Source organism: Arvicanthis niloticus, chromosome X (genome assembly GCF_011762505.2).
Source record: "Arvicanthis niloticus isolate mArvNil1 chromosome X, mArvNil1.pat.X, whole genome shotgun sequence".
NCBI classification, from domain to species: domain Eukaryota; kingdom Metazoa; phylum Chordata; class Mammalia; order Rodentia; family Muridae; genus Arvicanthis; species Arvicanthis niloticus.
Genome location: NC_047679.1, coordinates 128,011,722 through 128,024,327, shown reverse-complemented (window position 1 = coordinate 128,024,327; position 12,606 = coordinate 128,011,722). Strand labels below are relative to the sequence as shown.

The following is a 12,606-nucleotide window of genomic DNA, read 5'->3' as shown; positions in this document are numbered from 1 at the left end:
GAGAGAAGTATGCTGCAGGCAGCAATGCTGGAAGAGTGGAACCACTTAAGCCATCTATCAGTCAGGAAACTACAAGATTTAGACTTTGCCCTGTTAGTTTTTGATTTTGCTTTGGTCAAATAGTTCTCCAGTATGCTCCAATTCCTCCTTTTTGGGAATGTATATTATATGACATTGCATGATGCAAATATATCATTTGCATTTTGATTCAACAGAGGTTTACAGTTAAAAGATTGCTTTGAGTCTTAGATTTTGAGCTTTAGACCTTTAAACAGTGTTGAGACTGAAAGACTGTAAGAACTTTTGAAGCTGGACTAAATGTGCTTTACATTATAATATGGCAACAAGTCTATTGAGCCCAGGGAGTGGAATGTGGTGGTTTGAATGAGAATGCTCCCAATAGGCTCATATGTTTGAATATTTGGTTCCCAGTTAGTGGAACTCTTTGGGAAAAATGAAGAGGTGTGGCCTTGTTGGAGGAGGCGTGTCAGTGGAGGTAGAAAAGCTCACACCATTCATAGTGTGCTCTCTACCTCCTGCTTGTTGACCAGTATGTGAGTTTCAGCTGCTTCTTTGGCCACTTGTTTCCATGTCTTCACTTTGCCATTGTAGACTCAAACACTCTGAAACTGTATGCCCAATTCAACTCTTTCTTTTATAAGCCAGTCATGGTATTTTGTTATAGCAATAGAAACCTAAGATATAGCCTTTGCCTTCAGCTATGGTGGAATAGTCCTTGTCACACTAACCTTCTGTAGGCAACAATTATAACATATATTAGAAATTAAACTTCCTGATAGTACAAAAGACAAAGCAACAAAGACAGAAATCACGGTTGTTGATATTATTTTATGAAGGGGCAGGTAATTGAGTCTCTTGCTTTTGTGCACCCAGAGGATACCAGACTATATGGCTAAAACTCAGAGGGCTTACTTCAGGGTGACATGGCAGAAAAGTGATCACAGAAAAGAAAGAAATAGTTAGAGAGCACAGAATTTGGTATATAAAGTCTGTCTGAATATCTGGCTGATCCCATAGGTCTAAGCATTTGGCCCTAGTATTCCATGGAATACTAGTTCACCATGGAATAGAGTTTTGATTCCAATGCTCCCAGCGTTCACTGTAGGATCAGGTCTTTGACTCCAGTGTTTTCAGAGGCCACTGTGGGACCTAGCCTTTGACTCAAGTGCTCTCAGAGTTCACAGAGGGACCAGGAGTTTTGCTCCAGTGGCTCAGTCCCAATCCCTGAATATAATCAAATAACCACAGAGATAGCTGAAATGTCCAAGAAAGAATTCAGCCCTTTAAAAAATAATTAAGTACCATATAGAAAAATTCAAACAGGAAAAAATGCATGCATGAACCAAGGTAATCTATCTAGGTATCTCCCAGTGAGACTGTCTTGAGAGTGAATTAAGTAGTTAGCATATTTGAGGAGAACTTTTAAAGGAAAATTTCAACAAGGAAATAGAAACATTTAAAATTATCCAAACAGAAATACTGAAAATGAAATAAATGGCTAACCAAATAGAACCACACTGGAAAACGTGGAAACACAAGATCATGGAGAAGAACACATTTTTGGATGAAGGATATAGTGAAGACATAATACAACCAGACGCATATAAGGATAAAAGTTAAGGAACAATATTTCCAAGAAGTCTGGGATACACTCAAGAGGACAAATTCATGCTGTAGAAGATGCTCAAAGATAAAGTCTAAAGGAATAGACAGATCATCTAGGGGAATTGTAGCACAAAACTCCCCAAGTCTAGAGAGTAAAGTAGAAATACCAACACAAGAGACATTCATAACCCCAACAGACATGATCAAAAAAGAAACTCTATAGTCAAAATGTCAAAAATACAAAAAAAGTATGAGAAAAATGAAATTTAAAAGTGTCTCAATAGCAAAGGAAACTTCAGCAGCTATATTTCAGACAGGGAGCTAATATACATTATTAAAAAAGAATGGCAAAGCCAGGCGGTGGTTGCGCACGCCTTTAATCCCAGCACTTGGGAGGCAGAGGCAGGCCAGTTTCTGAGTTCGAGGCCAGCCTGGTCTACAGAGTGAGTATCAGGACAGCCAGGACTACACAGAGAAACCCTGTCTCGAAAAAAAAAAAATAAATAAATAAAAAAAATAAAAAAATAAAAAAGAATGGCAAAAGTTAAATACACAAACAAATCTCCTGGCAATTAAGAAATCAGCTAGGGAAATGAATAAACAGTTCTCAAAAAAAGTGGCCATTAAGTATTTAACATCCCTAGTCAATAGTGATATAGAAATGAAAACTACTTTGAAATTTCACCTCACCACAGTCAGAATGGCTATCATAAAAAAAATCTGACAATGAATGTTCGCGAAGATAAAGGAGTGGGAAGGGAAACCTTATTCACTGCTGGTGGGTGTGCAAACTAGTAGAGCTATTATGGAACTTAGTATGGTGGTTTTCCCAAAACATTAAAAATAATTACCATATGACACAGCTATACCTCTCCTGGATGTATACTATAGAGATACTTGCACATCCATATTTATTGGTGCTCTAGCCATCATAGCAAGGAAAAAGAAACAGTCTAGATGGCTATCAGTAGATGAATGGATATGTAACATTTTTTTTAACCACTGTAAAGAAAATTGAATATTTCAGGAAAACAGTTGAATTTGGAAAGTATAATAAGTTATGGAATGCAAACTTAGAAAGTTAAAAATGTATTTTCTCTCATATTCAGTACCTAACCTGTATCATATGCATGCAACTAACATCTTAAATGTAGTTTAAATGTAGATAAAACCTAAAAGCAGCAACAAGTAGAAAGTAGACCATAATAGGGTAAAAATAGATTACAAGAAGGATGAGGTATAGGATATAAAAGAGGAAAAGACACAATCCAAGGGTAGATTTGACTGTTTGGAGGGAGAATATACTAAAACACACTTGTGTTCAAAATTTTCATAATGATATGTAATACTTTGTATGTTAGTTTACAAAGCAAGGAAATATTTATAAACATATTATTAAGGACATAAATCATGTTTATAATATCTTTCAAAAAAGATTTTTAGCAGAGAAAAAGTATTGGAAAAAACAGGTTTGAGTTAGGTATAATGGCATTTGCCTGTAAACTCAGTACTCCAGAGGTCAAGATGGAAGAGTAGCTGCAATTTCGTAGTCAGGATGGGCTACATAGTGAGTTACAGGACATCTTAGGGATGTAAACTAAAAGTCTATCTAAAACAATCCATCCTGCCAAAGATAAAATAATTATGAATCTACAGTCGACAAAAATTGACTAAAGTGTAATTTTCACCTGATCATTCTAGCAGATTTTAGATGTCACAAAAAGGAATAAAAAATGCTGAACATAGATGATTATCCATTCTGGGAAGCTAAAAGAACAAGAGATGAAAGAAAAAGAAAGAAAGAAGGAAGGAAGGAAAGAAAGAAAGAAAGAAAGAAAGAAAGAAAGAAAGGAAGGAAGGAAGGAAGAGAAAAGTAAAAGACAAAGAAATGAAAATAACAGACATATGAAGTGCTGTGGGAAGAAATAAGGTCTAATTAATGTGTATAAGGAATCCTAGGGAAGAGAAAAAAAAAGCAGAAGGAAGATAGAATTCTTGAAGGAAAGTAGGCCAGGTCTGATGGTGCATTCCTGCAAATCCAGCTACTCTGGAATTGATGCAGAAGGATCCAAAGTTCTGTATGGGGAGAAACCAAAACCAAAACCAAAACCAAAACCAAAACCAAAAAAAAAAAAAAAAAACACCAAAACCCTAAAGCTTTTGGTCTCTACGAAAGTCAATTAAAAGATTCCAATGGCGCAATAGTGAGAGATGTAATACAACAAGCAAACAATAATACAATAAGCTAAGAAAATGGAAATGGCTTTTTTTTTTTTTTTTTGCTTTTGTGAGACTCATGAGAATTGAATCTAGGACCTTATGCTTGGAGGTAAGCACTGTATTCATGAGGTCATTTTCTTTTTTCTTTCCCCTTTTTATTTCATCAAAGTCTTTCTAAATTGTGCAATCTGGCTTTGGCTAATCTAACCCAGACTCTACAGTAAGTATAACTGTAGGTTTGCAGCATCATGCCTGGCAATAAATAACTTTTTAAATTTTTCTTTTGTTTTTTTCAGACAGTGTTGTGTAACCAAGGCTGGTCTCAAAGTCTTTGTGTAGCTGGGGATGACTCAGAAGTTCTAATCTTCCTTCTTCTACTTCCCAAGTGCCAGGATGACTAGTGTCCACTGCCACGCTCAGGTTTGTGCTGAGCTGAGGATCGAACCTATGTCTTCATGAAAGCCACATCAAAATGTGGCATTAATAACAGAAAAGAAAGGATAAAAACTATCAGCTATGATTAAACGTTATCATAATATGTGGGCAGATTTATTGGTGACACATAAAATTTACATTTTTTCCACAGAATAAGAAAGCTTCAAGACCGATCATATGAAAGTCGGCCACAGTGTAAAGCAGCTTATTTACACCCCCACCTAAATGACTGGCTGGAGAGCAAGGACCAATGGATGTCCTTATTGCTTCTGGACATCTCAAGCTTTGCCATATCAAGCCTTCACATTGGTGTACTTGTTCCCGTTAACACTGGTTCCGCCCCCGAGAGCTCTCAATCCAATCACTTGCCACAGAGAGTTCCAGAATTTCCTTCGATGTGGAGAAGAGGTTTCTGGGAGAAATAGGGGGTTCTGGGAGCTTGTCGGGAGATTGAGAGCGTCACACGTCTCGTGGCCCGCTCCGCGGAGGCGATTTGAGACGTTTGCCTTTGGGATTCCTGAGGACGGCAGAGTGGAGGAAAGTGAGCAGCCAGGTAGGGACATTGGTTAACCTAGGCCCTAGGTGCCTCTGGGGCCCAGGCAGGGTGCTGTGGGGCTGTCATGGTGGGGTTCAGAGAGGGCGGGCTGAGGGCCCTGCCTGACACACCCGAGTGAGGCCTCCTGTGTCTGTCCTAGCCTGGCCGCTTGTGGCTAGAGGGTGGAAGATAAGAGGGAGGGGACACAAGAGACTGCGGAGTGGTCATCACTGCAGGCTGTGGTGAGGGGGAGGGTCAGAGCGGAGTGTTCAGGCACGGGCGACCTTCCGGGAGGTCGTGAGTAGTGAGTAGTGACTTGAGGCAGCCTAGGCCTCGTATGCTGGCGTTTGGGAGGGCCCTATGGGACAGGGCCCTGGTGTGCCTGCCTGCCTGCCTTTAGGTGCTTAGCTGTGGATGGAGGGATGCGGTATGACTGGGGACTGAGAGGCCACCTAGTGAGTGGTAATGCCCACAGCCCAGAAGACTCTGTGGAGAAGGCACGCTTGCGCATGCGCATCTTGTCTTTGGCGGTTAACGTCTGGTGGTTCCTTGCGGGTGGGGGCGCCTTCGGCGCACAACATGGCGGCCAGCCTCAGTATGGAGGAAAAGGAGCGGGGCGGGGCAACAGCCCAGCATGGAAATGAAGTATTATTTCTCACCCGGAGGGACAACTCTCGGTGGTTGGGTGTTAAGGTCCTGGAGCAGGGGTGCCTCAATTCTTGGAGTGATGGAGAGGGCGCCTAGTTTTAGGTGGAGTGGCAAATAAATGAATGGCTGCCGGCTTTTCCACAAGTTTTGGGAGGCGAGAGGAGACCAATAATATTTAAGCACTTTGGGGAGGGGGGCGCCCTGCCTTGCGGCCTAAAGAAGCTTGCTGAGGGCTGAGTGCGATTGTGTGTCGCCATGTGTCAGGGTCCTGTAGCTGACAGGTGGACAGAGTTCAGTGGCGGTGTGTTCGGGTGAAGCGGATTGGAAGAGCTGGTCACTGTCAGGGGGTGGAGGAGATGCAGAAGGCAAGGCTGACTGACATCTTGGGATGAATGTGAAGACCAGAGACCCTTGGTTACACTTTATCTGGTGGGCGGAGAGGGGAAATGCTGCTGTAGGCTGGTGCTTTGCACTTTGGATTTGAAAAGTTTGACGATCCCACAGATCTCTTTTGTGGTTGGTAGCAACTGCATGTATTGTGCAATAAAAATTTTAAAAATTTTTAAAAGTCCTTACAAGCTATAGGCAGTAATGTGGGCCTATATATACTCAGCTATTCAACAGGCTGAGGCAAGAGGATCACTTGAAGCTAGAAATTCTATCCTGGGAAAATACTAAGTATTTAAAATGATTGATTTGAGCCAATTATTTTAGATCATAGTGACAATTCTATATGAAATTAATAATGTCTAATTTTTTGTAGCGTTGATAGTAGAATATCTGGCAAGGTCTTACTGGCTAAATATTTGGAATTCTGTGGGTCAATGAAAGTATGATTTGCTTTGTATGTTGTAGATAAATTTAGTTAGAAAAAAATATTTCAAATTCAACAAAATCTGCAACTTAACAAAATTAGGAGGAAAACTAAAGGAAGGACCAGAAGAAAATTATTTTCCTTTTTTTTTCCAGTTTTTTAGGTGTTTTTTTTTTTTTTTTTTTTTCAAGACAGGGTTTCTCCGTGTAGCCCTGGCTGTCCTGGAACTCACTCTGTAGACCAGGCTGGCCTTGAACTCAAAAATCCACCTGCCTCTGCTTCCCAAGTGCTGGGATTAAAGGCGTGTGCCAACACTGCCCAGCACCTGTTTTTATTAGAACAAAACAAATATAGGCTAAAAAGATCACTGAGAAGGCAAAGGCTCCTGACAAATTGAGTTGATTCCCTAGGCTGACTAGGTGAAATTTTAGCACTGATTCCTGAAAGTTCTCTTTTGAACTCTATGGGGCACTTGATGAGACACATATGCCCACATACATAAAAGTGTATACATACACTAAGTTTTAAAAGTACAATAAAAAGTAGAGAACAATTCTTAAGATAGTGACCTAAGAGTCCATCCATTTAAAGAAGCTAGAGCCAGGACCAAGAGCAAATCTAATTTAGATGTAGTCAAATGAAGAAATGCTGTCTATAAGTGTAGAAATCAGCTACAGAAAATGTATACAAACAAATGTTTCTACTAATCAAGATGAACAAAAGGTAGTATCAGGAGTGAAAAAGAAGACACTATTATAGGCTATGCAGACATAAAAAAGAGAATGGAATACTAAGTGCAGATTTATATCAGAACTTGAAAACTGTAAGTTTCTTGGGGAGATAGAACATATTAAAAACTGCCACCAGATAAAATATGAAATATAACCAACCCTGTATATTATGAATAGATTTATTTTGTCAAAGAAGTTATTAAAATCAAGCAAAATGGACAAGGATTAGGACTGGTCCCACACTTTATGGGGAAGCTTGGTGGGGTCTGGATTGCCTGACACTAATATACCTTTCTGTTTTGTTTTGTTTCTGTTTTTCACTCACAGACTGAGGAAGACACTAGTACAATCAGACACATCCCTGTCTGGTCATGTTACCTCCTAAGTTCACTGCTTTGGCACTGGCGATTCTGCAGGACTGGTGTGGGTGGATGGGTGTCAGTGCCCAGCGCTCACTGCTTATCCTGGGCATCCCCGATGACTGTGATGAAGAAGAATTTCAGGAGGCAGTGGAGGCTTCCCTCAGGCCCCTGGGCAGGTACCGAGTGCTTGGCAAGGTCTTCAGAAAGGAGATTGGGGCCAAGGTCGCTTTGGTTGAATTTGCTGACAATTTAAACCAAAGTTTGATCCCCCAACAGATACCAAATAATAGGGGTTCCTGGAGTGTGATCTTTCTGCCTCCAGTCCCTGAAGTCGAGTCACAGGATACATTTAGTTTCCCTGCACAGGCTCATGGGCAAGCTTTGGAAGGGGCTTCAGGTGGGGCAGGAGCTTCAGGTGGAGCAGGGGTTTCAGGTAGGTCAGGGGCTACAGTTGAAGAAGGAGATGTGGATGAGACAGGAGCTGTGGATGAGACAGGAGCTGTGGATGAGACAGGAGCTGTGGGTGAGGCAGGAGGAACAGTTGAGAAAGCCACAGATGAGGCAAGACTGTCTGGCAAGGAAGGAGCAGGTAAGGAGGCAAGAGGAGCTGCAGCTTTTGCCTCCTTCCTACCGGAGGAAGGAGCTGCAGAAGTCCAAGAAAGACTGTCAGATGAGGAAGGAGCAGAGGAGGAGGGAGGAGCAGATGAGGCAGGAAGGGCAGTGGAGAGAGGAGCTGCAGCTGAGGCAAGCTTGTCAGATGAGGAGGAAGCAGAAGATGAAGGAGTCATAGATGAGGCACAAGTTATATATGAGGCAGGAATTCTAGATGAAGCAAGACTGTCAGATGAGGTGGCTATGGATGAGGAAGATGATGTAGTTGAGGTAGGGGCTGCAAGAATGTCTGATGAGGAAGGGGCTGGAGGTGACATGGGGGTTGCAGGTGTTATAGGAGCTATGGGTTGGATGGGAGCTGCAGGTGAGGTGGGAGCTGCAGGAGAGGGAAGAGTTTTAGAGGCGGGGGCAGGTGAAGAAGGCTCTGCAGGGGATGAGGAGTCTGGAAGCGATGAGGGGTCTGCGGGGGATGAAGGATCTGTGGATGGTGGAGGAGCTGTGGGTGAAGCAGGAGCTATAGGTGAGGATGAGGCAGGAGCTGCAGGTGAGGCAAGAATATCAGATGAGGAGGGAGCTGCAGGGGACATGGGAGTTGCAGGGATCATAGGAGCTGTAGGATTGGCAGGTGCTGCAGGTGAAGCAGGAGGTTCAGGTGAGGAAGGGGCCTTTGATGTGGCAGGAGGGGCACACGGGTCTGGAGCCTGGACCCAGCAGTGGAACCAAGCCCTGCAGCCCATCCTGGAAAACATGGCCTACCAGGAGTTGAGACACTTCTCTGGAATGGAGGAGCCTGGCTGTGGGGGTCAGTCTTTTGAGAGCTGGCTGGACCATGCCAATGACATGCTATACCTGTGGCGCCACATATCCGAGAGGGAGAGGAGGCGGCGGCTGGTGGAGAGCTTGGAGGGCCCTGCCCTGGATCTCCTGTGTGAGCTTCTGGAAGAGCATCCAGACACCCCGGCTCAGGACTGCCTGGCTGCACTGGTGCAGGTGTTTGGCAACAAGGATACGGTGATGACTGCGCGGCTCAAGTTCCTGACTTGCTCCCAGCGGCCTCAGGAGACCCTGTTTGCCTATGTGATGCGCCTGGAAGGTCTGCTGCAGATGGCCATGGAGAAGGGGGCAATCCAGCCTTCAATGGTGGATCAGGCAAGGGCCCGGCAGGTGCTGATGCGGGCCAGGCCCAACCAGATGCTGCAGAACAACCTGAGGAGGATGCGGCTGGAGAGGAGGCCGCCTGGCTTTGTGGGGCTGCTCAGGCTCATTCGGGAGACTGAGGCATGGGAGGCAGCTCTGGCTGAAAATGCAGAGGTCCGGGAGGGGGAAGGGGTGGAAGTGCATGGTGGGGAGCTGGATGTGGTCCAGGCTGCCCTTGTCAGTGTTGGGGTTGCTGAGCCTGCCTCTGCTGTTAGAGAGGCCTTCCCAGCCAGTGAAGATGCCAGCCAGGCTGCTGCTGCTGTTCAGCAAGCTGCTGGGGCTGCTCCTGATGGTGATGGTGCCACAAAGGCAGACCCTGATTCTGGTGAGGCCAAGGCCTTCCCTGTCACCCAGAGAGATGAAAATGTGTCAGCCCCTGCTAGCTCAGGCCAGACAGTGCCCACTGAGTGCCTAAGTGTGCTTGAGAGTGTGCCTCATGAAGGAGAGCAAGAAGCAGAGCAGCCTGTAATAGAGGGGCTGAAGGAAGAGTCAGAAAATGAGGATGGGGCATGGGAGTCTAGTCACCCCAAGTCCTTCCTTGGCAAATAGGCTCAGAAGGTCTGTCCAGGAGCTTCCTCCTACCTCAGACATCCAAGTCCTAGAGGCAGGCAAGGTAAGCCCAGGTCTTTTGCTTTACCCTAAAAAGTAGAGCAGGACCCACAAAAGGTTTTGCTTAGCTTTAAACTTTAAACCAGCTTCCTCCCTCAACTTCCCAAGGAGTCCTGGTCGCCGCCGCCACCACCACCACCACCACCACCACCACCTCCTCCTCCTCCTCCTCCTCCTCCTCCTTCTCCTCCTCCTCCTCCTCTTCTTACTCCTCCTCCTCCTTTTCTAGTTACCTAGGTATCCGTGTGCCCATGACAGTGTTACCTCCAGATCTAGTCCTAAAATGTTATGGCTTGGTTTGCCTAAAATAGATTGCTGAGAGCCCATTTTCAAAGTTAAGTTTGTGGCCTAGTGTCTAGCTGGATGATGTGGGAAAGAGGACATCCCAACCTTTCCAGTACTTTTTTCCTAACACAGGCAGCCCACCCTCATTTGCAGTCTACAAAGACTGCTCTCTGCCATGGAATGGTCATTCTTATCTGCCTCATATTGACCTAGCATATCCAGGGCATTCATCTTCACACACTTCCCCTCATCCATTGGTTTTGTACCAAGCCATGAGGTAAATTAACCTGGACCAGTAGAGGTTCTGGCCACCCACTCAACGACTGCATATGCGTGAACACAGGCATATGCAGTGAGCTGATGTGCTAGTCAGGCCTTTCCTGCCCATGTAAGCTACTTGTCTCAGTCTGAACCTGGCTGATTCTTATCCAGATGTGTGCATTATTTGAGCAGGTTGTTTTTAGAGAAACCCCAAATCCAGCAACAGGAGCCAGTGGGAAGAACAGAAGAAAAGGGACTGGTTGGTGTTTACCTTGTGACTGTCAGTTGATTGATATGGGCAAAAAGACATGAACCCTGGGAGAGGATTTAACACTGTTTTGATGTTCATTTATGTTATGACTCCTAATTGGTGGGGTGTTCTGTACTGTGGTTTCTAATGATCTGTAACTAGCCTTTGTCAATAATAGGGCAGGGCCACCTCACAGTATATGACCCCTTGAGGTGATCCTCCAAAGTAAAGAAGTACTGCCAAAAGCCATTGTCTTGATGAGTATCTTGGATCTTTACAAGGGGAACAATGACAAGAGGCCCCCAAGGTGCTTGCAGGAGGAGTGCAGTCTTGGAACTGTAACTTTTAGTGGCTATGGTGTATTCCTGACTAGTGTTTTGCCTTTTACAATGGTTTCAATAAATGTTATTGTTTAATAAAACTGTTGGATGTTCCAGCTGTGTCCTATCACTTCCTTGGGCAGTTGGGGATGGGAAGAGCTTTTATTTCAAAGGTGATTTGTTGTTCAGTTTCACTGGTCTAATTTGGGCTTTTGAAATTTGCCAGCCTGACTGGATGGCCTATGACTATTCTCAATTTTTAAATGTGCAGTTGTGGCCTACTTAGGGAGTTTCAGGTCAGCTTGGGCTACAGTTACACAGTAAGACCCTATCTTTTATTTATATGCATGTGAGCATATGCCATTTGTGCAGGTGCTTGCAGAGACCAGAAGACACAGCTACCCTGAAGCTGGAGTTGTAAGTCCCTGTGAGCTGCCCAGTGTGGGTGCTGGGAACTGAACTGTGGTCCTGCTCTTAACCACTGGGCTATCTAGTGAAATAGGCAAAATTGTTGATGATGGTTTTAACCAGTTTAGGGAAGGCACCACTGATGCTATATACATGGAGTTCAAGACAAAACAAATCATACCTTTTGTTGTTCTGCCAGGTATGAGCCCCACTGTGACCTGACGTGGTTTGAGTACTTCTTTCCTCAGGCCTTCTGTCTTGTTCACTGACAAGACAAATGCTTAGTGCCAAATGCTTAGGCTTGAACAGACTGTCAGGATGTATATAGCTCAGGGTGAAAATCTCAGGCTGTCTTTCAAACCCATGTCCTTCCTAATGCCAGTCCAGCTCCATGATAATGAAGTGTGGGCATTATATTCAACAAAATGTCCATAGAACTAGATGTGTAAAGGCCCCAAGCAATTAAAGAAAGGCTGCTTGATGACCTGGGATAGCATTTACTCTGAGGCTACACTTCTGAACTCAGGGTTAGGGGCACATGAGTGGGTCACCAGAGGAGGAACTAGGGGCTTAGGGTGGTCCAGGGAGGGCTGGCCTGTCTCCAGGCCTCAGAACCTGAAGACAGACAAGTTCCAGAATCAGTTTAAGTTGGCAGTTATGTCACTGTCATGTTCCTAGATACACTGGGAATTTAGCTGGGGCATAGGCAGTTTACAGAAAGGCCATGCCAAGCCAGGTGTGAACTACATACCAGATCTGGTACAGAGGTGGTGGCTTTGCTCCTCAGCAACCAGGTTCTGAACAGTTATCCCTCAGTCACTCCCTAGGAACTTGGAGTCTCTTTAATTGGGGCAGTAATGCAGCCCTGTTTCCTGGTGCCATAAATTACATGTGGCAGTGGGTGTTCCACATGGCCTGCCTAGGAGTTCTTGGGGAATCTTGGGAAGCTGGAGGCAGTATGTACCTCTGAAGCATAAGGTACATGGTCATAGGTACATAGTTCTGGGGTGGACAGAGGCATTAAGGAGATGGCCCCCCGCCTTGGACAACAAGTATCAAGCATACTGTGTCCATGGCTGAAGCAGGAGATAGTTATAAAATGGAGCTCAGTATAGCTTGTTCCGGGGCAGCCACCATGTTCCCGCTGTTCTTGCTCAGACTGCGGCTCCAGCTAGCTAGAAGCACTGGCCCTGGCACCCACGAGATGCCAGCGTGGCAGCTGCCTCTGCCAGTTCACCATGAGAGCCCCTGATAATATCAGCCATGCTCACAGTACCTGGTAGAATGAAGACT

At 44.7% G+C, this 12,606-nt stretch overlaps 1 protein-coding gene across 1 annotated transcript; it reads left to right on the top strand.

Moving 5' to 3' along the window:
- Positions 1–4,464: 4,464 nt before the first annotated feature.
- Pnma6e (PNMA family member 6E) lies at positions 4,465–9,920 on the top strand. The gene is made up of 2 exons (XM_076918467.1): positions 4,465–4,834; positions 7,337–9,920. The coding sequence occupies exon 2, from the start codon at positions 7,381–7,383 to the stop codon at positions 9,727–9,729; it is 2,349 nt and encodes a 782-aa protein (XP_076774582.1). The 5' UTR covers positions 4,465–4,834; positions 7,337–7,380; the 3' UTR covers positions 9,730–9,920.
- The last annotated feature ends 2,686 nt before the right edge of the window (positions 9,921–12,606 follow it).